The sequence below is a fragment of the Clinocottus analis genome, unplaced genomic scaffold, assembly GCF_023055335.1.
Source record: "Clinocottus analis isolate CAN_PGR_092001 unplaced genomic scaffold, fCliAna1.0.p SCAF_10, whole genome shotgun sequence".
NCBI classification, from domain to species: Eukaryota; Metazoa; Chordata; class Actinopteri; order Perciformes; family Cottidae; genus Clinocottus; species Clinocottus analis.
In genome coordinates, this window is record NW_027175821.1 from 10,703,059 (window position 1) to 10,729,257 (window position 26,199).

The 26,199-nt window shown below is 39.8% G+C and overlaps 1 protein-coding gene across 1 annotated transcript; it reads right to left on the minus strand.

Annotated features, from left to right (window-relative positions):
- Window positions 1–992: 992 nt before the first annotated feature.
- On the minus strand, window positions 993–19,093 carry slc43a1a (solute carrier family 43 member 1a). The gene is made up of 15 exons (XM_068583350.1): window positions 18,919–19,093; window positions 14,188–14,351; window positions 13,259–13,448; window positions 12,384–12,439; window positions 11,892–11,968; window positions 5,546–5,638; window positions 4,857–4,990; window positions 4,621–4,748; window positions 3,983–4,129; window positions 3,860–3,895; window positions 3,617–3,752; window positions 3,341–3,470; window positions 3,177–3,250; window positions 2,170–2,293; window positions 993–2,065 (listed from the first exon to the last, which is right to left on the minus strand). Exons 2-15 carry the CDS (start codon window positions 14,339–14,341, stop codon window positions 1,868–1,870), a joined length of 1,677 nt encoding a protein of 558 aa, XP_068439451.1. The 5' UTR covers window positions 14,342–14,351; window positions 18,919–19,093; the 3' UTR covers window positions 993–1,867.
- Window positions 19,094–26,199: the final 7,106 nt, after the last annotated feature.

Here is a 26,199-nt window from a genome sequence, read left to right on the forward strand (position 1 = left end):
AAAGATGTTTGCCAGGGGCATTGATCTTAAATTCTTACATATTGCAATAAGACCAAGATGCCAGTAAAGGCACAGCATTGAAACAAAACACAGAATCTCTCTAATGGCGAGAAAGCAAAGCTGAACACAAAAGGACAAAAGATAACTAATAAGCATAAAACAGATGGCAAAGGAAAGATCTACTGCAGCTATCTTGACTGAAATGGAGTAAAAAAATGATTTAATAAATCAGTCAGCAGAACAAAAATACAGAATAGACACATTTTGATTTGCAGCTGGCTGAAAGTCTTTTTATTGTGACTATGAGCACAGCCAGTGTCTCCTTACTCATCATTTAGGCTACTGTACACTACATACAGTTTAAGTAAAGCAAGCAAGCAGAATATGTAATAAAATAAAACCCACCTCAGTTCTATTTACAAAATAACCTATTTTGATGGGCTTGCTTCAAAATCCATTCATGACAAAAAAGGCAAAAGCGGAATACACAGCAAATCATCTGAGCTTCATTTATAATTAGCACACTACACAATAGCCGCAGATACTGAAACAACGCTTCCCTTTTTAATGCTACTGCAGCTAGAGTATAAAAATACACTGAAATGCACATTTTATACACACACTAGTTCATTGATGTGCATAAAGCAGTACAAAGTGATTCATAACATTGACACACACTGTGTGTTTTAAGTCAGTCTTATTTTTCCTTGTTAATTTTCCATAAAATAAGGTTTTTCTGCATATATATATATATATATATATATATATATATATATATATATGTATATATATGTATGTATATATATATGTATATATATGTATGTATATATATATATGTATATATGTATATATATATATACATATATATATGTATATATATATGTATATGTACATATACATATATATATATATATATATATATATATATATATATATATATATATATATATATATATATGTACATATACATATATATATATATGCAAGGGCTGACTCAGCAATAACTCTAAAGAGCATTAATGCACAAGAAAAAATTCTGCGGTGATTCAATTTTACACTTTGGGGATTTGAAAATTGAAGGATTAATAGTGAAAAAAAATCCTTCTATGGACAGACGTAAGAGTCAGCTGCAGAGAGACGGTAAAAAAAAAAAGAGGAAATAGGAGGTAGATATGGTGTCTCTACAACCGGCCTATCTGTGCGTGTACATGTATGTTTGTGTGAAAAACTGGACTCTGAAAATACCCCAAACACTTCTTCGTATCTACCAGAAGTCTGGTATACAGATGCTTTAATATTTATTTGATTGTCGTATGCTTATTTTTCTAAATGTTGCAGAAACAGCTAAATATAGCCTATAAAAAGTTTGCTTCATCAAGCATATTTCTGAATCAAAAATGGAGGTAAAAACTGTAAGTTTTCTTTTCTTTAAGCTGTTCTTTGGTCTTAGCCACTGTTTATTTTTAGAAATCTTTGAAAACTATTTACCAGTATTTCAAGTACTGTGATATCTGCAGTCTGACACAGGCAGTACCAGGGTGTGTGCTTGTGAGTGAAATCTATGGCTTTAAATCACACAAATTTGGCTCTTTGACACTAAACCAAAATAAATAAACAAATGATGATGACATATCTTCTTCCGAAATCACAAGGAACTTAATGTCCAACACTATGTCATAACAAAACATGACGAATCCTATTTCCTTGATGGTATGGATTGTAACGAGCAAAATGTGCACCAGCAATAACCAAAAAAACAACTCGAAATATCTAAACAAAAAAATATGTGGATGCGGCGATTGCTGGTGTTCATTTTGCAGAAAAGTACAAATACTACGATTCCCCAAACCCTCCACTTGGTGTCGCTCTACGCCTCCACAGCAGCGAAGCCGTTGCTGTGGGGTTTGCAGCCGTTGGCCTCGCTGTCGTTGAGAGCCTGCATCTCCTGTCCGGCTGCCCGCTTGTCTCTGGCCTCCTTTTCCCTCAGCAGCTGCCTGCGGTGGTAGTACAGGTAACCCGGCAACAGGAAACCAGCCAACGAGCAGATGATCAGGCCGAGGTTGATCTGAAGGATATTTGGATGATAGAGATGGAAAGTTTCAGTCCTGAAGTTTATTTTGTCACTCTCTGCAAGCGTATTGCATTAGAGAACAAGGTGTGCGTCCTCACCCAGTAGGGGTCTCCTTTTAGCGTTCCCACCATGGCGATGAAGAGCGGCTGCTGCAGCAGAGCGATCACAGCGCTGATCATGGACTGGAGGCCCGTCAGAGTGCCAAAGTGGTTGGACGGGTAGCTGTAAAAGAGTGACAGGTGGTTACTGACAGAGCCCCAGATTACTTCAACTTCATTACGTTTGTTATAGCACAAACATGACATTTGGTCTCCATAGCATCCATAGCAATTTAGGAGCAGTGGGCTGCTGAGAAGCGCCCGGGGAGCAGTGTCTTGCTCAAGGACACTTCTACATGCAAACTATGAGGAGTCCAGGGATCAAACCGTGAATTTTACTGTCGCAGGACGGCCACTCTACCCATGAGGTACAGTTTAAGAGAAATGTAATAAAAATATGAGCTGCTGCTTCAGTGGTACAAACTTTATGACAGCTGGGACTCGTTGGCCGTCATGGATTAAATGTGCCTTTTCATTGAGTTGTTTTTTATTTATTTTTATTGGAAGGGCTTTTATCAGCCTGTAGTAGAGTTTTATTTAGCCTATGCATATAATTTTGTTGTGTACAGTCCCACACAGAGAAGATGGAGTAGTACAGACATAGAAAGTATTCAAAGAACATGAGATATAATGTACAGTACTCTAGATTAAAAGTAGTCAATATTGAATCGAACAGTTTTTAATGTTGTTAAAAGAATATGTTGAAGGGTGGCAGTGGTGTGGTTGTTTAAGGCCCACGATGCCGCATCTCCTGCTTTCTTCACACTGTAAAGTGCTGTTTTAGGTTTGTGTGGTGCGGAGAAACAACTCCAAATGGTTTCAACTATAACACTGTTATCTTATTAATGAGCTGGAAACTGCGTATCATAAGACACACATCTTTAGGGATGGCTTTGTGTAAAACCTGAGACCCCTTAGGTTATCTTTTCCCACTTTCCTCTCAGGTGTGAGCTTGTTTAACAGAGCGTCAGACGATGCAGATGATGAATTTGCGGAGCAGCACTCACACAGCAGCATAAAGGCCGCCGCAGCAGGAGTGGATGAAGCCTCGGACCATCGTATGGAGGATGAAGGTCAAGATCTGAAGAGGAAAAAAGAAACAACACAATCAATGGATCTTATTGTTTCCTTATTCTCTCGCTGCCGTGACGTGTTTGTTTGTGCACACTACCTGTAGAGGCAGGCTGTCGATGAGGCAGCAGCATCCGAAAGCGAGCAGCAGCATGTTGGTGAGAATGAAGGCCTTCATGGCGTTGGTCAGTTTCTGGATTTTACGGTCTGTTTTGGGCACAGCGGTCTGCCTGATGGGACACAGGTAGGTAGTAGTTTTAGTTTTAGTAGTATGCTGGCCCACTCCTATGGACGCCATCCATCATGTGGGCCACCACTATTGTATCGGTATTGTTGATTCTACTGCTTTTAATCAGCTGTGGCACACTGTGTGGACCTCTGCTCCGTGCCCGAGACGACGGTCTTCTCTTCAACACACTCCTTCATCTTCCAGTCCATGATGTATCCAATCAGAGGACACGTGGCCAGGCACAGCAGCTGCAGCGTGCCGAAGATGGACGAGTAGAAACTCACTGAAGGAGAATCCATGAAATCAAATAAAGTTGAAAGAAAATGAAAATACATGCCAGTAAAGTTACATATATATATACAGTTAGAGCTGAAGTATTACGCTCCTCACCTTTCTCTTCTGTCTCAATCACCAGCTGCTCGGATGCTGAAATATAAAAACAAAGACCCACTCTGTCAGCAACTTTTAGATGTTCTTGTGAACAAAGGAATGACACAACGCGTTGACACTTACGATGCTCTTCACCGTGGGTGACCATAAACTCCAGCATCTTGTTCATCGCTCCCATGAAGAAGATGATCCTCAACTGGGACATCCCCATCGTGACCAGACTCCACAGGAAGATGGGAGAGAATACGGATCGTCGGAAGGGAGTAGCATCTGAGAGAAGAAGAGACGGTTTGTGTTTTGTTCAACGTAAGAGCATACATACACACATATATATATATATATATATATATATATATATATATATATATATATATATATATGTATGTATATATATTTCTTTACACATATAAGAAGAGCTTATGACTAAGGTTGTAAGACATCATCCAGTTGGTTGGTCTTTCAGCAAAGTACTTGTGTCACACAGTATATAAATACTATGCGGGGAACCACTTTTCTTTCTTGAGAACACTCAAAGCGATATACTGAATATCTGAGCGGTCACAAGATGATTAACAGGATAGACTGAAAGTACATCTGTAAAACAAAATCTTTCTATCAAGACTTTTCTTGTATATTCCTAATTGTATTTCTTTACGCTCTTTAACAAAAATATTTAAAACAACAATATTTTGGTTAAACCCTGCTGACGTATGCAAAAAAAAAAGAGAGCACAGCGGTTGTGAGTGTGCTTGTTGACTTACTGGGCATAGCGTCAGATCCATTGGGAAGTTTCTCTGTCGAGTGTCGGACGTCTCCATTTTTCTGGCTCAGTTGCTTTCCAACAGGCTTCTGGTCAGATGAAGGCAGCTCATGCAGTGTGGTGATCTGACTGTTGGATAAACACACACACACACGTTGAGGTTAGAGTTAAGGAACGATGTCGTGACTTGGTGTCTCTGGGAAAGAGATGGGGCAACAGGCCGGCGGACACACTGACCTGTAGTCGACCTCGTCAGGTGTTGGGAAGCCTTCAGTGGGCCAGTTGAAGAAGCAGTTGAAGAAGACAAACCCAGCAAGACCCGCCCACATCCACATGATCACCTGGAAGGACACACCTGCATCGTAGATCAGCTGGGAAGAAGAAGAGAGAGGGAGCAAGAGAGTTGTGATACTTTTTAAGGAACTTGTGATTTCAAAGTGGTAGCCAGTGATGTCTGTGGCATCTGGGGGAGACAGAACACGTTGTTAACACACCAGTTATGATGAATGTGTGAATGTAGCACACATGGTTCATCAGCTGAAAGACACTTAGACAATCAAACAGGGGAAAGTCAGCCATGGAACAATTTTTTGTGGGTTCGTCACTTTAAGAGACCACTTTCACATGATTATTTGGTCCATTGTTGATCCAAAAATATTACTTTGAGCAGCTTTAACGTTTAAATGCAAAGGGGTTTGAAACATACTGGTTTTAGCTCTCACCTTGTGGCTACACTAAAATTCATCTATGACTTGACCCATCTTAATTCCTTATTGGCACAAAAATATCCAATAATGCTGATGTGTGAATGTTAAGTTTACCTAAAATATTGTTTATATTCCATAAACTCCATAATATGGGACACAGGATATATAATCACATGACTTACAAAGGATATATAATCATGATGAGCCTTTGTGATTTACCTTGACTCCAGGGAAGGTGACAGCGGAGGAGGCGTAGGAGCCGATCATCAGAGACATGATGGTGGAGCTTAGAGCTCCAAACATGTTGGGGAGCTGCAGGGATGGAGGAGAAGATACAATACATGTCAGTCGTGGCACTAATCAAACCTGTTCACCTTGACCTCAGCAATGTGACAGACAGTGTGTTTTAATCTAGACGCTGGCTGTTATTTTGACCAGCAGATGGCAGACAGATGCTTTGTATAAGCAGGATAAACCAGCCCTTTCTCTGTCGTTTGCACCCAGTCACACTCCTCTCTCCCCACAGAGCAGACTCATTAAAAAAATATTAGTTTCCATGTCATGAGGAAACAAGAAACAAAGTCATGACCCAGTTTGTGTCCTGACCCTATAATTCAATCGCAGACTAAGCTACACTGAGACACGTCTACCGTCTTCATTCTGGCCTTTTCAACACATTCTTTTGAGTTGGGATTAAAAGTGTGGAAGCCAATCTATAGCCAGCTCTCCATGAACTTCAGAGGGCTCAATGGACTGAGCATGAGGATACGCATGACACATGCACCAACGTGGTGGGCACCAGGCACTAACACATCATATATTAGGTCGACCTATTTACAGTAGTAAGAAGCTTAGTGCACATAACAATGATCTATTGTGCTGCCAGCACCTTTGATTAGAGTTTTAAATGGGTCAATCACGATTATAAAATCACATGGGTGGGATTTTAGGTGTGCTGCATGACAAGCTCAGTATTCTCTCTCAACACTGACCACAGTTTTCCAAACTTCTGCGGGCATCACCTAATCCCCCTGCTCAGTTAGAGTTCACCGTGTGGGGTCAGAGTCCCCTTTTCCTCCAGATATTTCCCCACTAGACCAAATGCTGGCAACTCAAGGTGACAATGATGCACTTCAAGCACTTATTATTAACAATGCAACCCTCCAATTCAGACATTTATGTTTTCTTTTAAAGTCATTTTGGACTTTCTTGGACAGACTGCCAATTCAGAGGCTTATAGCAGGTATATGGTATGCATTTTGACCATTAGGCTATGGGGAAGATTGATAGGTGAAGAGATGGATGTGTAGAGATGAAAGGATGTGGGCTGGTGACAATTATGATTCAATTACAGCGTCCATTAAAGGTCCTTCAAAGACCACTTGTATTTACAAATTCAGCAGATATGGACGTCAGCGTTTGGTTAGAGTTGTGTTTGGGGCCACCTGATTAACGTAAGCCTATTGCTTAATCTCCTTTTGGTCCGACCTACTACTGAGGGAAAGATCTGGCTCCCTCGCTGCTCAATGCTCCACTATGATTACCAATTAGCTGCTACACACACCGTTTCATGCTGGATAGGTAGCACAGTTGTGGGTTCCTTTGTTGAAAAAGATGAGAGCAGCGAGTAAAGAAAGCTGTTTAAGTAAAGGCCAAGGTGATGTGTTTTTTTTATGAAGCTTTTTAAAAATATAAAACGAGTGTGGTTTGAAACAATACATAAAAACAGATTTATCCCATTTGCAGAGGATTCCCTGGTGGACCTGAAACTATGAGATAACTTCCACGAAAGGCTTTCTAGGAAATTCATCACCCTATATGGACATTCCTGGAGCTAGGTCATGGGATTTAATGTGGGCTTTTCTTTGAATATATTCATTCTTTCTGTGGAGGAGTTAGGGGGGTGCGGGGTTGGCTGCTGTGTCAAGATTAGACTAATATTGCCGTGTGTGTGATGATACATGAGGCTGACATAACAAGGTTAACAGGTAAATGGGGAGTCATAGTGAGAAAAAAAACACAAGAACACTTGTCCTCATTCAGCGCTTTTGAGAATCTGGAAAACTTCACGGCCCGACTATAATCATGAGATACACTCTCTGGCTGCGAAGAGAGTTGGCTCAGAGGGCCAACGCCCTCTGAGCACACGGGGGAGTGTGTATCTCTAAGTAATGTGTATCTCTAAGTAATGTCAAAGCAAAGATATGCCAGCGAACTGATGTTTGCTTTCACAGGTATAGGAGTATGTCAGGGGGATGTGTGTGTGAAGGAAGCGTGAAATATGTCATGCCAGCAGCAGGCATGATTTCCACCTCTCGTGTTCTGGCAGTTCTCATAAAATATTTTTTTCAAACGGGGCCTTGCAGCACATGTCCTGCATGCCAACGCTAACGACGGAAACACGTGACTTGATGGAGGCAACACGAAGGTCAACTAGTATCAAAAAGTCAAAAACTAATGGAGCTTTGGTCGCTCGCTTGTCACGACTAATCAGTTCAGGCTCTACTTGTGCTGTGCTCACTCACTCGGATGTTGTATGACTTTGGCACGGAGTTTTTAATTAGAAACCTAATCACTCTGAGAACGAGTCAAATAGTAACTTAATGAGCACTGAAATCTTGATGCAGCTCTGACCACGCGAAAGAGAGATAAATTGAATAAATTGGAACAAAAGAGGGAGAAAGAAGGATAACGGTGTATGAAAATAAACAATAATGGAAATGAGGAAAAAGAGAGGTAGAGAGAGGAACATTGTTTTACGTTTGATTGATCTCCCCGCCACAGCTGCAGCCCGTCTCTCTGTGGAGAACCCAGCAGGAAACACTAAACCACAGCTGATTAGCACCGGCTTCTTCTCTCCACCTCATTTCTCTGCCGCCCTTTCTTGCTCATCATAGATTTTTCAAACCTTTCCCTTTCTTTGTCACAGTGCTCGTGTCCAGCTGCACTACACTTTCTGTATATACCACAAAGAAAGCAGTCTAATGTAAAGGCGGTGGTTCAACGGCCCTCCATAGAAGCCACAAACCAACAGGTGTGACTTTGTGGTTTCTTTGTATTTCAAAGAGTCATCCCCAATTCCCTGTTGTGGTCTCTATTCATTGAGCAACTTTAAAAGAAGCAGCGCCTCTCTCAGTGAGCTGAGATCTAGGTTAACATTTAGAAGACTGACAGCTTTCGTATTAACACAGCCACTAACAGCCTGCGAGACGGCCCACAGCACTATTTGAAGGGCAATTACCTGTTCAGAGGACCGTCCTCATTCCTTCGTTGTGTGACTCACAACATAGTTACCATGCATTATGGTTAAGAATGAGGAAACCAAGACGTCTCGAATAATGTGTGCTTCTGGTAAACCACAAAGGTCTGTTGGCACGGCTTCATGAGTAAAAAAAAAAAAACTTTGATGTTGTAAATGAAGAAAGTAGATGCAGCGACATATAGTGTATTTATTGTGTTGCCCAAGATATGCAGCATATGATCCCATAATGTCTTATGTTTGTCTGTTTTTATTCAACTTATTCATTAAAATGTTTGTTTTTTATAATAATTAAAATAATTATTTGAACCCCTTTAGTAAAATTGTCCCAAACTACACATTTACAGGTTTTTAAAAACGACAATTTGAGCTATCTTCAAAATGTTATAGATCCACAAAATAAATTAGCTAAACTGGTGCTGAACGACTTATTCATTTAAAGTATGCTCTTGTTTACAACATGACTTGACATATTATTACTACACAGTATACAAATAGTAAATGTGCACACAACAGCGGGCAAATAGGAGTTGACTACTTTGTCAAAACAGGTAGAACTCTTCATCAGCAATGTTCGAAACTTACTTCTTAGATTAAAGGTTTTATATTATGACCAGATAATGTGAATTCATATTCTATTACTGTATATCATACATTGCCAAATGTGGTTGTATCGAATGTGATCGACCCTGGTGGGATAGAAAGTGTCCTATGTGAAACTGACAACAGAACGGCTAGTTTTCTTTCTTTCTTCAAGAACAGAGCTCTTGCTCTCAAGCACATGATTTAATACTTAATTGAGGATAGGCTGAGTGTGTACGTCTCTCAGTCCTTGTGCTTTTCACAAAAACAACAACAACAGTGTAATTCGAGATGGGAGGAGTGACACAGAGGTCAGACAAGGACAGAGGAACGGGGGACTGGAACACTACTAAAGTGTAAGTGTGTGTGTGTAATATTAATCTTGTGTTTGTAAGTGATTAATCGAGTAGAAAGAGTACAGTGCCTCCTTGAGTGAGCGCTATATGAGTTAATGTTAGTGGCCAAACAGTTTCCATGGTGCTGCTACTATGACTTAGTCGTGCATTACTGAGCATTATTATAATTAATAACGGAAAAAATACATTTCTCTTTACATTACCAGGATGTTTAACTCCTTTGTTGCTTACTTTAAAAAAGCACTGTTATTAATCAAACTTTAGCAGGATTTCTCAAACATCCAGTGATCTTTTCTCGATCGACTAATTGATTTTAAATGCTGCAGCTCGGCTAGATGTCTCCCCTATTCAATTCAATGCAATTTATTTTGTATATCCCAAAATCACAAATACAAGATTTGCCTTGGAGGGCTTTACAATCTGTACACATAACATCCCTGTCCCAGAACCTAATCACGTTTCCCCTAAAATTCATTCAGACATATTTAGTAGGTTTGGTTAAATTTGTAAATTTGGGTTCGCCCTCAGGTTAACACTGTTAGCTTTGTCAGCTCTGTTGCTATTGTTTGCACTGTTCTCAGCGTTAGCGCAGTAAGCGGCAATGTAGTTTCTTAAAAGGTTTTAATTTGTCTTCTGTCGATTCAAAATTATGGTAACTTGTGCAACTGTGCTAAAAACCCACCTTAAACAAACGCTCATGTATGATATGAATGGATGAGCAAAGTTATTTTATCGTTTTCTTCTAAACACCGACACCAGCTGTTTATACACACTGTCAGCAGTTTTCAGTGAGTCACAAATGGGACAATTGGCTGTAAAAAGTGTAGAATATCAATATAATTCAAGACAGGTGTCACAGCTTTTCTTTTCTACAGAGCCAGGCTGCATTCATCATACAAGGCTAAGGTCATCCGTCCACTCAGCTTTATTATCCAAACATTTGTTTCATGTTCGTCTCCCTGTGTGTACATCCACATGTGTGCACAGTCATGCGGAGTTGAAAAGGTTCTGCATTGATTTTCTGCTGACTGCTGGGCAGAACAGAGAAACGGGAGAGTGCGGGAAGTTGGCAGCACAAGAAAAAAAGGAAGGAAGTGGGAGGGAACAGCAGAGACAAGAGGATGCGTGGCCTTGAGTGTTTGGAATAGAGGTGAGTGGGCCGAGCTGTTGGGAGAGGGTGTGTTGTGAACTGCTGTTTGTTATTGGTGGAAACCCAAACGGGAGACTCTCCACCTGCGAGAAATCACGTGCAGCTCTGACGGATACAATGTTAACATGCATGCCCACAAACCTTAAATACTTGCAAGGACACAGGAGGCAGCAGCAACAATAAAACAAGCTTGATAATGTTGGTACCAGCTGACACATCACAAGCACATGCCTGACGTGAGTGTACACAAACACAGCTCCTAGTCACAGCACACACTGTTTCCTCAGCTGACACAAATAGCGGCCCCAACCACACTGAGACTCTCAGCTACTAAAACGGTCCTGCTCAGTTGTTCCAGGAACACAAACCATAGGTATGTACTTTCTCAGAATATATGTTATGTAACCACATTAGGGCCTTTCAGAACTGGAAGAAAGAAAGGCTAATTTTGGTGCCAATTTGTGACCAAAACCCTTAAAATGTATTCTCGCCCAATTATTGACAACATATATATTGACAAGACTGAAAATGTTTTTTTCCCTATGGCTCAGAATCTGACCTGATTATTTAAATATTTAATGATTTTGCCGTGTTGCATCTTCAACAACTGGCCCTGTTCTTGTGTCACTTCTCTCTGTTGACAGCTTTAAATAGTCCCACTGACAATATGTTTGGAGGTGGTTGGGGACACATATATTACATAGCGTGAACACAAGGACAGCCATGGAAGCACTGCATCCAAGTTGTGGTTTTCAAAAAACAAACAAGTAAAGCTCCCAAAGCAGAGTCCGTTCCAGAGGGGAGTTGTCACCTTCATCATCGTGTTTCTTTCCTTCTCTACCAGGTCAGAACAGCTCTCATGTAGAGAAGTTAGTACCAACATTCAGGTGTCGCTGAGCATGTGGACAGGACCTCATGATCGTCCCTTTAGGTTTGAAACTATTCAAAACGAATCAGTTAAGTGTCAGCAACAGGAAAAAACAATGACTTCTTCTGTAAATCAGAGGCTTTTGCTGAACATTGTATCCACTTTAAGCAACAACCAACCATCGTAATAATCAAAGAGGATCCACTGTTTGCCCCCAGATAACAGGTAACCCAGTAAACAAGGAGATGTCATGTGTAAGTAAATATCAGTATTATATTCATATATATATTCTACTTCATTGGTAGGTGATAGTATGTATTTGTCTGCTTCCTGACGCTTGTGTGTCTCACCGTGAGTGAGGTGAAGGTCAGGCAGATGCCTCCAAAGCCATTCAGGGAGAGAGCCAAGAAAATAAGTGGTGACAGAACTGCAGAGAAAAACATAAACACAGAAGAGTTGGAGCCTTACTATCTCAGAGTAAGACCAAACTTTTTTAGCGACTAGAAGATGGGGCAAGAAGCTGGGTGACATTTGATTCAGTTACCCCACTGCTGACAGCAACATTATATATATATATATATATATATATATATATATATATATATATATATATATATATATATATATATATATATATATATATATATATATATATATACAATGTTTTTCTTTCCAGATGAAGAACTGTTTTTTTTTAAAAAATCTTTAAGTGGATCATGACCTCAACTGGTTTGCCTCAAAACTCTAAAATAACTGGAACACATGGACAGATTTCTTATGCACAGTTTGCAGTTGAATCATTGATATCCAGCACATGTTTTATTGTTCGTGTTTGTACTCACCATCAGGGTCGTAGGCAGACATGGCCATAATAAAACAAGACAGACCGAAACACGAACTGTAACAAAAGAACAAGGGCTTTTTAAATACTTGCATTCTGTATAATACCTTAGCTCAGGGACAGTCTCATTTATATTCAACACATATAGAAACTCCCAAAGGGACATGATAGAAGTACAACAGGGCAACTACCTGCTGAGTTTCATAAAACAACAGTTAAGCTGTTGGTTATCTGCCAACGATTAAACTGTCTGTGGTTAAACCGCCTGCAGGTGCAGATAAACCGGTCGTCCTTCATTTTTAATTAATTTATCAACTTTCATCGTAGTATCAAAATGTCAGGCTGCTCACTGTCAAATCTGCTAAAATTGTGAATGAGAAAGATGAAGGTGCTTTTGTGTGTGTCTGATTTTTTTTCTTCTTTTTTTACATTTTACTGTGTCTGTGCATATCTGTGAAGATAACATCAGTCCCACTCCCTTCAGACCAAGCAGTTTTGTTCCAATGCTTCCATATTCAAGCTGGAGCACTACATTGACTATGCTCTGCTCTATACACGCACGCACACACACACGCACACACACACACTCTAATGCCCTACCTATTATGTACACACAGATAAAAGAAACGTGGGAATGTGATCTGTTTGCTTTACCTAACCATAGGTACCTTAGTAGAAGTTAGGAAATTGACTTTCACTAAAAATTCTCACCATTGTGACATGAATAAAGACAATGTGAAGAATTCAAACCTCTAAATGACAACAAGCTTTCAAAAAGCCAATCTGAATCTTGATAAATAAAACATAAAAAGTAACTTAAACACAAAGCAGACATGCACATTCCCTGACAAAAGTGACCTATTTTAAAACTATTACCTGCCCACCAGGCGAATTGGGCGTGGCCCAAACCTGTCCATCAGGATCCCGAGCGGCAGGGTGGTGGCGCTGAGCAAGAATGACCCGATGGTGAAGCCCAGATTCAGCATCTCCTCCTGATCTACGCAGCTAATCCACTCCACCTCACCGCTGGAGGAGTTGCCCAAAGACACGACCACAGACTCATTCTCTGTGTCGAGAGAGAGAAGAGGTAACAACGTTTGGGTCAACAGATATTTAAAGAGGAAAGGGACCAGATTCTCTGCATGTTTCCCCCCCTAGACTGTCTTATCTGATCTTTTATGCCTCTAAAAATAATTAGTCTCAACTGATAGACGTATGTAATCAATGAATTACTACCTCATTATTTAGGATCGCACAGACCCTCAGTACCGTGTGTGTAAGACATTAATAAAATTAACCTTTTGTTTAAATAAATATTTTGTCTTTTGTTAAGGATTTTAAAAAAACAATATGTATACAAATACAGATATGATGAGCTTTTCCTTTACCACATATGCTAGGCACGATTAATAAAGTTGCCAAAATACAGACATATGCAGGAAGCTCAATATTACTCTAAATACGGCAAAAACTTTTTTTTTGAAGTTATATGGGGTATCTATGAATAACTATATACTCCTTTGGTCAGCAGGGTTTGAGGCCAATTCGACCCTAATTGTTACAAAACTCAAATGGACCAATTTTTGAATTTGGGATCTTAAGTCTGCAAATAAATCAACCTGCATTGATCATAGAGAATATAGCTACCCTCTGTATTATTTTGTAGCTGTATCAGACGTCTGAAATATGTCAGCAGTTTGAATTTAGAGACAATTCTCATAAACCTACGAGACATAAAGAAGTGTTAAGGTGATAATACAATGTTTCGTTTGGAGCTTCAAGTGATGGAGAGCTGCTGATTTTACCTGGGCACAGGTGGGAGTAGAAGCCTTCCCTTTTCAGCATGATGAGCAGGGAGCCCCATCCCAGCAGCACGGCTGAGCACAGCAGATTTTCAATCACCGCCGTCACCGCCATCCACCAGCGCCTCCTGTAGGCCTGGAGGAGAGAGGGCGCCATCGCTGCTGCTCTGTGAAGACAGGAGAGGCGAAGAGGGAGGCAACAGTTCATTTATTTTCTAACATTTAAGGTGCATTTTGAGATGTAAGACCATGTTAGTGGTTAACTGCCACCTACCCCAGCATGTATAACAACCTAATCTTCAATGCAATGCCCCAAGATCAGCGTTTATACAAATGGACTTTTTTTTAAAACAGCACAAAACTCACCATGATAATATATGGTAACTAGTTTTTAAGCTAAAGATTACTCTCATTATAAATGAATCTTCCATTTATTTTCTTGATTAATCAATTAGTGTTTATTAATTGTGAAAAAATGTTCATCACAAGTTCCCAGAGCTCAAGATGACATCTTCAAAATGTCTTATTTTAACTGATCATCTTCATCTGCAGCTCCAATACAAATGGCACAAAGGCATACAATGATGCAATCAACTAACCATGCAAACTAAATAAGAAGCATTAGACATTTCATGACTGCCAATCCCATTAAAAGCTAAATCGTTGCACATATTGATCACCAGAATAGAGGAAATATTTACAAAAAAGCCATTTTATTGCTTTATTGACTTCCACAACATCAAAAATCTGTGACGTTCACTGGGGAGACCTGCTGGAGCCCCTCGAGACAGGACATTTTTGCCTAATGAACCCTTGTGACGAGTCATTGTTTTGTAAATCCCAGTTGGGTACCTCACACCTTGCAATGCATTGTCCTGAGATATCCTCCCACGGTGCGTTCAACAGAACCTCTTTTCAACCCTTAAGTTTGAGTGCTCAATGTGACTGCTTTTGTTCTGGAAATAGGGAAAGCATCTTAAAGGGGCGACATTTCCATCTGAAAGTCGGATTAAAGGAGTCTTCACACAACATGTACGGGGGTTTATCTGGGGTTTAACTGGCACTTATGGGTTAAAGGTGAGTGGTGATACAACTTTTATGTATACAAACAACAGCCACACACTTGTAGAATGCTCAACCTTATCACATGACTGACCAAATAAAGTCTGGGTTAGTCATGACCACCTGGAAAGTGGCCATACACACACACACACACACACACACACACACACACACACACACAAACACACACACACACACACACACACAAACACAAACAGGGCCGGTCGATGTAACCTGATTGATTAGTGACCAAAAATCAGTCATACCACCCCGACAGGATCACACACACACACACACACACACACACACACGCACACACACACACACACACACACACACACACACACATACACAAATATGGGTAACATTTAGGCAAGACATAAAGATCTAAATACAACCAACTATTTAATTTGACGGAGAACCAGAAAAGAAGTGGAGAAGAACTGAGAGAGGAAAAGTCTCAGCTACTTGACTTGAAGAGGTGGTGGTGGGGCTACAAGTCAAGGCCTCAAACAGGAAACTCTTTCAGTGGCTCCTAATGAGGGCACTTCTTCAGCATGTGAGTGTGCATTTGTATGGGAGAAGACGGGGGGATCTAATAATGGGACAGATTTGTCTCTGCGTGTGTTCGTGGGTTTGCGTATGTGCTGGTGAGGCGTTCATGTAATGTGATTAGCCATAGTCCACTGAACTGCCTTTGTGCTGGAAAGAGAGTTTGAAAAGGGGGATTTATATGTAACTGACACCCCATGCTGAAAACCCCTTCAACACACGCGCACTCAACTCCACAACTCCCAACAATGAGGCGACAGAGTGAGACAGCACTCATTCACTCCAGTCAATGTAAAATCCACAAATTAACCTGTCAATTAAACAACCAACTTGTTGCCTTTGGTCTTAACATCAGCAGCAAGACTAACAGATAAGGACATGTAATTATTGCTTTTATAGTTGTTTAATCTTCTCCTTAAATTATTTTGCCCATAAAACATTAGAAAACTGTGAAAAATGGCCAACAAAACTAGCTTAATGGGACTTCATTGAATGTCTTGTTTTGGTCCGACTTGCGGTCCATCCTATTAATAGTGGTACATTTTATCATATCTATAAACACATACACTCACAGAATATCAGTGAACTGTTGAAACATTTACTTTTGAAATTCCAGTTTAGAGGAGATATATTAGAAACGTTTTCAAATGACTCCTATCATTGAGTCCCACAAAACCTTTTTTGTCAGTGCAAAGAGTATTTATCTATTCGTGTTTGATTACTCAGCGAGCAACTGCTGCTAACGATTGCATAAAAAAGCCCAAGCTAGTAGTCATAAATAACAAAGATGCTGCAATAAGATGCAAAAAGTGTCGTAAACTGATCCTGACACCCAGATTGAAGATCTTTAATCCTAATTGTGCAGTCATGTCGGTACCAGTAATTCCCTTTGTTTTTCTTGTAACACCATAACTTTAAAGATAGGGAGTCAGAAGAACAGAGTGGGCCTAAAAACCACGACATCTGCATTTTATTTACACTGCTAATGCAGTGTGGTGCCAGCTGTGTGTCCATTTGAGCAGCATTAATCCTCTCCATGTCCCCTGTCTAACAAACACACTAATAGGTGCAGTCTTGTGTATCCCTAATTGTTGGATTTTGTGTTAATCCGGCAAAACGGACAGACAGACGACCCATTCAAACATGAACAGACAAAGTCTATTAAAGGCCTAAGTATAGAGGCGGCTGTCACATGGATTGGATTTACAGCGTTGTGACTGCAATACACAATGAATGCACATCGAATGCACACACATTGTTCGGGAGACAAGGTTGTAAATATGACAAAGTCAAATGGCGTCGTGAAGAAAGGTCTGCAAAGAACGAAAGGTGTCAGTTGCTCTTCTATTTGGTTTTAGGCCATGAGAGCACGTGGGCTGATGCAAGACTCAAAGGCAAAGCCAGTTTAACTCTGCTGCCTCCAACCCTGGTTACAACACATTCTTCCTCTCTGTTTCGCGCCTGTGTGGAGCAGCCCTTTACAGCAGCAGTTACTTGGAAATGGCAAAGACTAACAAGTGCTCTGATGTCGCGAGGCGGTATCATGACACACACAGGTCAAACAAGCCAAAACACAAAAAGGCAAAGACTCTTTGGTAATGGCAGGTAGTTGTGAGTCCTCCTCACGACACTGTAAAGTGTGTGTGTGCGTGTGTGTGTGTGTGTGTGTGTGTGTGTGTGTCAAGTGAAGTACACACTGAGCTGAACCATATAAGGAATATCCTTCCTGAAATACCTGAGCATCCACAGCTGATGCAATGTTGCCATGACTAACTTCACTGTTATGGCCATGTTGAGATCTGGTATTCATAGTGGAGGCTAGCATGTCACATCTTGGAGTATTATCACAAAAAAAAAAATCTGCTGCTTCTGTATTACAATGTGAGTTGGCCATGACATATTTCAATCATCACATGTCCTGCTTCCTTTCAAGTCTTTCTGTTGATGCTCCCATCCAGCCTCGCTCTTTTTTTCCTCGCGGGGATGTTTCTGACCTTGTCCAGCCGTGTTTATCAACCTCCGCCGGACATAAAGGACCGCAGGGCAAACTCTTTATCCTCACAAGTTTCTAAGAAAATAAACGACGCACTATAGGAGCCTCTGTTCCCCGAAGTGTCGCAACGCAACCCCCGAGGCTGCTCAGCCGACGAGCAGCTGTCTCTCCGCGGGCATGACCTCAGCCCGGCGTCCGGTTACCGGAACGGCGGGGCGGCCGCGGAAGAGACCCGTCCCGGAGCCAACCTGCTGCTGCGTTCATGTGCTGTTCAAAACGTCTGAATATGGACAAGAAAAAACTCCAAAAGTGGTTTCAATGAAGCCTAAAGCACACCTGCCTGCAGCTGACAGTGAAGGACTCAAAAAGGCGTGACGTACATTTCCACGAAGGTTCAGAATTAGAGCAGAATAGTGTATTTACCAATTACGTAGAACATACGGGGAATCTGACTCGGTGAGGTGCTGGAATGATTCATTGATCAACAGAAAATGAATGGCCAACGGTTCTAATAATTCATGAATGAAGTCATGTGAGAAGCAAAAAAAGAGGCCAAAAACTTTTGCCAGTTCAAGAGTTGTTGCTTTTCATTGTTTATGCCACTGTTAATTTAACCTATTCAGGGTTTTGAACTGATGAAAAAAAGATTTCACCTCGGTTTCTTACAATAGAGTCTAATAATACATGTGACTAGTCGTAGCTACATGCTTATGATCTGCTCACAAATGAGCCCTGTGACAGAATTTGGGAGTTTACCATTCAAAGAAAAGAAGAACAAATAAGCGTCTGCTACGGCATGAGCGGTCATTTGAATGGTCACTTCCGACACAGCCCTTGAGTATAATACCATCAGTATCAGTCCCGACACTTTCTCCCTTTTTGTGTGAACGCCCAAAACGTGAAACATTTTTGTCCCATGACACATCTTCGCAGACGTAATACAGACGGAGTAGACTGGCTTTTGTTGGTAACGTGAAAGTTTCCGTTTCATGCCACGTGTGAGGAGCTGCAGCCGGTTTGTCCTGTGCCCCTTCATGCCGCCAGTTTCCACGTTATGGCTGTTAACAGGCGAACTAACCCACAGTAGCAACACAGTGAACGTCTCAGGGGGAAACTCATTTACTTACTTCAGTTGTGCGTCTTTTCACAGGAAAAACAATGCTTGAAATGTTTTTTGTTGCTCACAAAGCTTAAGGATTCAAAAAAGTCTTCTTCTTGTTGACTTGCAGGCAGAAACCCCTGAATTAACCCCGTCCCTCTCTCTGCTTCCTTTCTTTCTCGCGTGGGTTTCCTGCTAGTCCTTGTGAGAGTCCACGCTTCTATTCTTTCTCTGGTTTCATCACAGACTCCCCCTCTTTTTTTTTTCTTTTCCCAATTTGACTTCTAATTCCCTCCCTCTTTCTAGGGGTGGAGAGACGCCACCTCACAGGACTAATGTCTTCACTCAACTCTGCAAACATCCTGAATGGTGTTTGCAGCTAAAACGGCTGATGCTGACTTACTATTAGTTATTACTCCAAAATTAACTTCAAACTTCAAGAATTCAAATTATACATTTAAAAAAGGCCGGTGGTATAATAATCCTTTATTTGAGTAGAAGTAGTAATACCACACGAAATACTTAGTTACAAGTAAAAGTCCTCCATTCAAACTCCTAAGGAAGTAAGAATATAGAATATACCAAGTGAAAGTCATTGTCATGCAGAATGGTGCATTATCACATTTTAAATTGGTAGGGCATTATTTTAAAGTTGCAGCTGTAGGGCACATATTATTTACTTGATTTAGAAGATCTTCTATTGAAGGATGTTCCTCCTTCAATATTTTTTTATTTTTATTTTTGTTAATCAATCCTTTTTAATAGTGAGTGTATGTATATATTATGTTGTGTGACTTCTCGAGCTATTTGGACCCCGAATTTCCCTTCTGGGATCAATAAAGTAATTATCTATTTATTTTTTAGCTAATTATTCTTAAGTTGTCAAATACATGTAATTGAGTAAAAAGCACAATATTTGCTTCTGAATTGCAGTGGGGTGGAAGTATAGAATATCATACAATGGAAAAACTAAATTAAAGTGTAGTACTTAGTTACTTTCCTCCACGTTTGATGACAGCAACCCTCCCTTAACAAATATTTGTCTTATTAGACATGTTCGTGAATCATCATTGTTTGCTGGCTAGCAGTCTTCTTCTTTGCTGCATTACTCATCAGGATACCTGTTTGTCAAAGGAAGTTTGAGGCACTTTTTTAATCTGGTGTTTTCTTATTGTCTTATAATTTATAACTATTTTACTGACAACTATCTTTTACAATATTATTATTATTATTATTATTATTATTATTATTATTATGAAGCTTTGGCAGGAATATGTTTTGGGTCACATGGGTCCTCAGGTGTATAACATAAAAACAAATACAATGGGTAAAACCATCACTCCATTGTGCTACTATTGGTCAAAAACTCTACAGGTTAACCTAATATTTTCCTAGACAGGACACACTCAGAAAAAAATAATGGGGAAGCCAACGCTGTAGTCTGGTGACTTCTTTGCAGGTAGGTCGTCAGATTCATGACGGCATTACTGGGCCTCTGGCTTCCAAGGTACCAAACTCCCGCTTTAAACACTTGTTAGAGACAAATGATTGAGGCCTTCTGTAACAAATCACAAAACATCAGAAAAACTTCCTTCAAAGGGAAACTACAAACATGGAAATGAGGGTCTTCAGCTTAACGCTCCTTTATGAACAAAACGTTCAGCTTCTATCATTATTACTTTCTTGGACCGGCAGCTGAGTTTTAATAATTTTCTCGTAATTTGGGTTTTCATACAAAGCATTTGTCCCGCTTATTCATTCTCTCCAACGGTGCTCCAGTTACAAAGGGAAATCGGCACCCTGCTGGGCTCTATAGGGAAGTGGCAAATTTTCCATTTCAAACGTACAGAAATGTGCTGAAGTCGGTTTCTTACAATCACAGCTTTACAGTCGGCCGTGAAACTTTTGTTCCAGCTGCGGGGACGAAAAGGACTCTGGGCCCCAATTTCTTAATAAAATAATCCTGTTGGAATTTGTGTGAGCTCTCTCCAGCTGTGTACACCTGTAAATGTCACCTTTAACCCCACCTGCAAACTGCAATGTTCATGTCAGCAAGTAGAAGTCAGGTCAATTTACTCTCCGGTTGACTATGCTGCACTGCACTGACCTCGCAGTGGGGAAGCCTGGCAGAAATATGCCGCTGAGTGATGAGTGATTGCGATGCAAAAACGACTCCACAGTATTTCAACAGCCTTCGGTTCATTTAAGCCGTTGGGACTGTAATCATGGCTGAAACAATAGAAGACATACTCAGGGTTATTACCAGTGTCTTAACTTGTGAAAAATAATGTAAGTGAATGAGAATATGGAGATTTCTCACCACTATATTTTTTACAGTTTTGTAATATAATCACTGCACATTGCAGAAGTATTATTATTACATACCATTTACCACTAAATATGTCTTTAGCGCCATGAAGATCTGTTGAACAAGTGCAAGATTTCCTCTCGAAATAACAAGTACTTGCTTTTCCCCCCAAAAAAGATATTTTCTCAATAGTATTCTTCAATTTAAGACTTAAACAATGAACCACAATAATCTGAATGGATAAAAAGGTGAAAAATTGAGATTAACAATACAAAAATATTTTGGTATCTGAACATGAAAATATCAAGTTTTTATTTAATCCGCATTTTTTAAACACACACATTTTGCATGTTTCTTTGACACGATGTGTTTACACAATCCCAGCCACGCCTACGCCACAAACAATAATAGTTGTTGGAATAAAAAACTTATTTACTCTCTTTACTCTCACAATATTAATATAATATAATATTACTCTTATTTACTCTCGCAACAATAATCATTGTTTATGTTACAAGTAGTATGTGTTAGAAGGCCAGTGACTCTTCATTGAACTCTCCTCTCATGGCAGCATCTACATACCAGCGAAGAATCTCCTGATAAGTCATGGGGCATCAAGTGTCTCTGTTTGTCTGAACATATGGGCGCCTGTCTTTTTATCTAGGCCAGGACTGGCCGAATGATCAGATGACCGGGAAGAGACCATAAAGACGTCATGTGGGCCTTTGTGTATTGATAAACAGATGTGTTTAAGGTGATAGTATGGGCCGGGCTCGGCGCACAGTTTGGGAGATGCAATTTGCTTGTCACATTGTACTTCTGACTCTGTTCCTTCTTTGAAGAATAAATGTTCCTGTTTTAATAATTCTACTCAAAGGCGTCGAGTGAATTTGTCTAACAGTAGTCTTTTCTTATATAATTGGGGTGACGCTATATGCGTTGTGGCTCACGTTGAACCACATCAGCCATGACTTTTTCAGACTTGTATAAACCTTTGCACTGTAGTTCATGATGGTGAATCTCACTGTGACATCCTACAGATTCATTTAAAATCATTATATGATTGGAAAAAGATTTCTCATCCGATGCAATACTGAAATAGTGAGTGGGGTGTAGTATCTCATTGTAAAATATATATATATATATATATATATATATATATATATATATATATATATATATATATATATATATATATATATATATATATTGAAACTGGTGTTATGGTTTAAAAAAAATATCTTTTTGAGTAACTCTTTAAAAAATATGACTTCAATCATTGTAAAACAGTTAAGATTGATCGATACATTAAAATTACGTTGACCTAGCTTGCGTTTTGTTCGTACGGAAAAAAAAATTCGGTAGTTTATACAAAGACTAGTCTTCCTTGATCTACATAATAATCATCAAAACGTTGCCTTCATTTATTTGAAAACATTACTCAAGCATGATATTTTCTTTATTAGTGTGTTCAATGTTTTTAAGTGCACAGTTTTTAATGTTTTATATGGGGTCAAATAACTGTTTTAGTTTTCATCACACTCAACCCCTGGTAGAGCGCTCCACCTGCTGGACAGGGGCCAGTACTGAGGAGGGATTCAGTCAACGACCACGGAGAACCATGAAATTATGTTTCATACAAACACCTTTATTTTCCCCTTGCAGCGATAAAAAAAAAGCAATGTACGATTACAAGAGGAATTTGGTTGCATTTGCATTGTTTTAGTAATAATATTGGAAGCTGCTCGTGATGTTTTAAGGGTCATGATATTGTTTTCTTTATCATCTTCATCACATGGAGGTCAAAGGTCATGTCAGCATTAACAGAGCAGCTGATGAGCGTAATTATTTCGTTAACTGACACATTTGGAATAAACACAAGGAAATCAGGCAAAATATATTAATGCCATCCACCCATCTATTATCAGACGCTTGTCGGGTCGTGGTGCCAGCAGGCCCTCCAGGCTGAACCCAGGCTTCCCTCTAACCCCTATCATTTTCCAGCTCATTCATTAGTGGCATCAAAGAGACAGAATTTACTGCCATAGACTGGTCGTCTGCATGCACAGACATGGAAACACTCTTTGATTCTTGTCCAAAAATGTCTCAGTGCGGATGATAGCATAAATTGTTTTATCACTATGAGCGACGGGCAAACTTTGGACAAACAATAGAGTCTGATGATGAGCACATGTGACGCTCATGAATGAGTCTGAATAGAGTGAGATGGACTGCACAGAGAGCATGTTTGGACTGATTCATCAATGAACTTACACGTTTGCATGACTGTGACAGGATTCGGATGTGTCTATTTCAGCTATGAAAGTGGAGAACAAACACTAAAATATGACATGTAATATCATAAAAAATATCACCTATATTGGTTGATTCAATGTGTCTAAAAAGAGGTTTTAGTTTGCCACAGTCGAGTGGAGAAACAAGTCCAGAAATTCCTCTGATGGGAGACCTTCAAAGTGTTTAAATAACTGACACATAGTCACGTATTGCAAATGATTACTCAAATACTTACAAATAAAAAACACATCTTAGAAAATGATCTTAAGAGAGAACAGTAACAGAAGTATGATAAATTGCATGTGTGCAAGAAGATGTTAGTAAAGAGTGCAGCAAAATGTGCATCTGAAACCCAACAGATGAAATTACTGTGAAGAGTCAACATAAAGAAAGTCACTTTTATGCCAAAACATATTCAGTTACTTACAAAATAATCAATGCCGTACATTTCCACCAGTTGAAAGTGTCATTCTTATTGTGCTAACTGTTGGACCAAAAGCTCTCCACATGCAAGAGAAACCTATGCCTGATGAAATGTGCCAAAAAGTGTCACTGCGATCAATCTTTGCCTTGCTCTGAAAAGCATAAAACTGAAGGGAATATATTTAACATCTAATTCCTTCCAACTACAGCCAGTTATGTTCTTTTGCAACACAAATGTGTTTCAAATTTCTTTAAAGGACAGCTACAACATGGGAACTAAAAACCCCTTAAACTAAAATATATATTTATCACATTTAGAAATAACCCTTGGAGCCAAATACTTTCTCCGTCTCACAGTGAGCATTCCTCTCACTCTTAAAGTCCGAATGGATTCAACCCAAGAGACGTCTGTGGTTTGAAAACATGAAGAGTTGTTTTAGTTTCCAACATTTCAGTGAGTACAACAGGCCTTTTTCACAGCAGACAAAAGGAAAAGGATGATTGTAAGTGTCACTTCTTCTGAAGTAAAGCTATTCACTATTATTAGTAAAAGCTTAAATACTCCACAGTAAGTCCGGCATTCAAGTTTGTCTTCAAGTGAAGAGGGAAATAGACCCATTATCAGCACCAGATGTGCTTAACACGTTTAGTTTACTCTTTTTACTGTAACAGCGTAGTTTCTGTGTAGGTCTTTTTTTCTTTGTTATGTTATTTCTTTAAATAGTAATTTAGCTTTTACTTATGTAGGCTAGTATAGTACCTCACTACATTTCGCACTTGGTACAAAAATCACATGGAAAAAGTCCTGATAAAACAGTGAGAATGGAACAGAAGAAGCAGACGTTGTAGGTGTGTCTGCGGCCGCCGGATGGCAAAGCTCCACAGATATCATAAGACGTGTGAGAGGTTGCACTCTGGACATAAAACTTATGAATGATGATTGCTCCCGGGTCGAGTTCACAGGCCGGGGTCACTTCAAGCATTTTTCAAAAAAGGGCGGTTTCACAATTAGCATTAGGCCTTGCACCTCAGTGGAGTTAGCAAAACAAATACACATTGCCTCTATCTTAATTCATGATGTAATGCACCTCCCAGCGAGCACACTGAGTGACACACTGCTGATGAGAACGTCAACAACCACCTTGTTGCCTCGTGTGTGTTCGCTTTGCTGTGTATAAAAACATTAAATATTTGATAAAACTGTGCGGGCCCTCCTTTGCTGTAATGCGTTTGCGGCTGCAGCCGCTGTGAGTTCACATTCTTTACATGTTCACGTAGTCTGCGTCTGTGAGGTAATCTTCTCAGCTCCTCTCGTATTCTGCTCTCGATCATTTCTGTTTAATTGTCAGAATGTTTTCTGTTTGCGAGGCTACTATGATGAAGGCATTGTTTCCTCCATTTATAATTGATGATTCTTTGACTGCCGGGTGCATGCCTCTTGGTTCGGACAGAGGGGGTCTGATGGCTTTTGTTGTTTCAATTCTGTAAATTGCAATCTGTTTTGTATTTTTACTTTACTTGAAAACATTCTTGAGCAACAATACTGTTGCTTGAGTACAATATTCTAGTACTATTTCCACCTTACATCAGCACAATGTACTTAAATTGACATAACCTGTTTAAGGTGGAGCTTTCAGTTCTGTTGAATTTGGTTATTTTGGATATAGTTTGTAAAGCCTTTTGAGGCCTTTTGTAAGTTATTTCTGTTGATATATTAATATAAACTCCATAATAAATTGAAATAGGGCCCTTTCTTTCAGTTGGGCCTGAAGGCAGTTGCGGATCATGCCTGACACTAAAGTAGACTAAAGAGTCAGCCTCAGGGGTTTTATTCCTATGAACTAAAGTTTATTTCTCAGATGTTTCTGACTTTGAGTATCCGCCCCTTGTGTGTATGATGGAACATCATGGCAGGTGTGTTTCTGAGGACCCAAGGAATCGTAGCGTTGAGTGTGAAGTTAAGATGCAAAACAAAATTTTGGCTTTGATATTGTAATTTTCTGACTTTCGAACCAATTTATAGCTTGATTAATCCAGATGCAACATTAATAATAACATTAATAATAATAATGCATTTTATTTGTAACACAATTCATTCATCCATTCATTCAAAAGAACCTCAAAGTGACAATGACAATGCAGCAACTACAATCATGCTACTCCCACACCGGGAGGACTTTACAGTGCTCTGTCTCGCTCTGTCATTCTCTCTCTCTCTCTCTCTCTCTCTCTCTCTCTCTCTCTCTCTCTCTCTCTCTCTCTCTCTCTCTCTCTCTCTCTCTC